We start from the raw sequence: 3,177 nt of genomic DNA on the forward strand, positions 1-3,177 counted from the left end.
ACACATACATAGCATCATGTCCGCAGAGACACAATCAGTGGCGCACCAACACACAAGAGACTCCAGACAGACCTGGAAAAATTAACAAAGAGCACTCATGTGTGGTCAGTACATCTTTCTGCCCTAGGCCAGATACTTTGTTCCATCACCCAAACACTGGGCGTCCTAGAGGGGGCTGAGGTGAGTCTGGGGCTGGGGGAACTGCATGAGGCTGTGGGAGAACTGTAGGATCTGGGGGACATTGTGGGGGCTGAGGGGAATTGGGGTGACCAAAGGAACACCGTGAGGGGCACTGGAGAGGGCTGGAGGACACTGGCTGGAGGACACTGCAAGTGGGCTGGGGGAAACTGCAGGGAGCTATGGGAAATTGCAGGTTTTAAGGGATAGTGCAGGGTCTAAGGTGAAATGACAAGGGGCTGGTAGACACTGCATGGGGATGGGGACACTACTTGGGGGTGCTGGGGGCCAGTGCGGAGTCCAGCAGGCAATTGGGGAGGGCTGGAGAACACTGAAGGTTGGCTGGAGTAAACTTGAGCGAGCTATGGGAAATTGCAGGTGATTAGGGGACCCTTGAGGTTTTTAAGGGACAGTGCAGGGTCTAGGGTGAAATGACAAGGAGCTGATAGACATTGCATGCGGATTGGGGACTCTTGGGGGTGCTGGGGGCTAGTGCCGAGTCCAGTAGGCAACTAGGGAGGGCTGAAGAACAGTGCAAGTGGGCTGTGGTAAACTTGAGGGAGCTATGGGAAATTGCAGGTGATTAGGGGACCCTTGAGGTTTCCAAAGGACCGTGTGGGGTCTAGGGTGATCTGACATGGGGCTGATAAGACACTGCATGGGGATGGGGGACACTTGGGAGTGCTGGGGGCCAGTGCAGAGTCCAGCGGGCAACTGGAGAGGGCGGCGGACACTGCAAGTGGGCTGGGGTAAACTTGAGGGAGCTATGGGAAATTGCAGGTGATTAGGGGACCCTTGAGGTTTCCAAGGGACAGTGAGGGGTCTAGGGTGATCTGACATGGGGCTGATAGACACAGCATGGGGATGGGGGACACTTGGGGGTGCTGGGGACCGGTGAAGAGTCCAGCAAGCAACTGGAGTGGACATTTGAGGGTGCTTGGGAACATTGAAAGGGGCTGGAGGACAGTTGAGAGGAACAGTGCAGTGTCTAACGAGAAATTAAAAGTGGCTTGGGGATATTTGAGGGTGCTGTTGGACATTGCAGGAATTGGGGGATGCTTGGGGTTGCTAGGGGACTGTACAGAGTCTAGGAAAAAATGGAGGACAGGGTGCTGGAGGAGAGTGCGGGGTCTAGGAGGGAAATTGAGCAGGCTGGGGGACACTTCAGAGGACTAGGGACACTCAAAGGGCCTGGGGGATAGTACAGGATTTATGAGGCAATGGGAGGAGGTTGGAGGTCAGTGCAGGGTCTAGTAGGAAACGTAGGGGGCTAGGAGACAGTGCACAGGCCCTTTTGCCTTCCCCACTGACCGCATATTCCAAAATAGCAAAATTTTGCCAAAATCTTCTAGTTTTCACCGAAATCTTAAGCAAACGAGGACTCTCAATTTCCATCACCCGTACTAAAGGTTTGCCTCTTTTTTAAATTTCAAAGAAATACAATTACAGAACAGAAATACAGGTTCCGAGTGCACAGACCTATTTCGCAGCTGGATAATTTTTGCCACCCACCCATCCATCCCGCTCAAAGCTCCAGAACAATGTGGTCACATCCAGCACCAATAGTCCCAGAGGTATACAATAAACACAATCACAGCCATAGCAAGATATGATAGGAGAGAAAGCCAGTGTCACTTACCTCCAGCTCCACCCCAAAGTATATGGGGGGCAGTAGGGTGCTGCTATCCAAAACGTTGCCCACATAGTGTATAAAGGCCGGGTACAGCTTCTGCTCATGCTCCACCAGAACCCGCTGGCCCACCTCTGCCTTGACAGCCTGATCCAGCAGGCCCCTCTCCAGGAAGCAACTGAGCCGCTCAGTGGGATTGGTGATGGCCAGCAGGAGGGCGGCCTGTTTCCTCGTCAGGGGTTGCAGGACGTTCACGTCCACCTCCACCAGTTTGCTGTCCTCTATGAAGTGGACATCGAGGGACTGCGTGGGGTTGTGGTCTACGGACACCCGCTGGAGATATGACTCTTCGCTCATATAGCACAGTTTGCCTGGCTCCTGTGTCCTGTTGCCCACTGGGACCTTCTCCATTAGAATGAAATACATCAGGAAGTCATCCGTGTCCCTTTCCAACTCCATGTTGTCCCCTTGACCTGAGGCTCAATCCGATGTGGGCCTGTCCACGTGAGACCAAAGTGTTTATACACAGAAAACTTCCCTGTAACAAGATGCAGGCAGATCCGTGTCACTAATGACTCTAATCCCATCATTGCTCTGCAAAGCTTCCCCTTAATCCCTTACCAGCTGAGAGAGTGACGTCCCCTCCCTGGAAGGTACAAAGGACGGGCAGATAATGGCACTGCCTCCATGGCTCCTGTGTAAAATGTGCCTCAACTGCTGTCTGTGTCACCATTGGGGGAACTGTCCCACACTTCCTGTTCTGACTGACACTCATAGTGAGGAAGAAAGGGGAAATCTCCCAGAAGGGATCATGAACAGCAATGAAGATCTATCAGAGCTCCATGGTCTACATCTCTTTCCACCAATCTCCTCTTGGTCCTAACTGATTATCTACTGGATTTAAAGAGTTCCTACTGTTCGATGCTACTCCCCAATCCATCCAATCCGTCTACTGAAAGTCTCTGAACGTTGTCACGAGCTCACATTTACACCTGAATGGAAGGGCTCTACCCTACAACCTACCACCACATCCAAGACCACCTGGTCTGTTGACCTACCGATGGAATGACCCACACCATTCTGGGAAGACACCTACCCCCCTAGGGCACTAGGGCTCCCTCACCTTACCTTTCCCCTCTCTATTCCTTTCCTCTTCTCTACCCTCCTCCTCTATTTCTCTCTCCTCTTTTTTCTCTTATCTACCTAACTTATTTTCCTTTAGCTTTGATCTTTGAGCCCTCCACAATCATTGGTCTTCATAAGGCTCTAGAGAGGAACCTAAATGACTGGTGCTACCCGAGTTTACTGGAACCTTTTTTTTTTATTTTATTCATATGGATACTAACAATTGTATATGGAAAGACCCCCCC

General features: G+C 51.6%; 1 protein-coding gene across 1 annotated transcript in view; it reads right to left on the reverse strand.

The window, feature by feature from the left end:
- LOC108789043 (ubiquitin carboxyl-terminal hydrolase CYLD-like) overlaps positions 1 to 2,294 on the reverse strand; it is a 23,540-nt gene extending 21,246 nt beyond the window's left edge. The window contains exon 1 of the mRNA XM_018558967.1: positions 1,817 to 2,294. Within this exon, the coding sequence (XP_018414469.1) occupies positions 1,817 to 2,266 (450 nt within the window). The 5' untranslated portion in view covers positions 2,267 to 2,294. The remainder of the gene's footprint in view (positions 1 to 1,816) is intronic.
- Positions 2,295 to 3,177: the final 883 nt, after the last annotated feature.

This window comes from Nanorana parkeri, unplaced genomic scaffold (genome assembly GCF_000935625.1).
Source record: "Nanorana parkeri isolate BGI_ZX_2015 unplaced genomic scaffold, ASM93562v1 scaffold371, whole genome shotgun sequence".
In the NCBI taxonomy this organism is placed as follows: Eukaryota; Metazoa; Chordata; class Amphibia; order Anura; family Dicroglossidae; genus Nanorana; species Nanorana parkeri.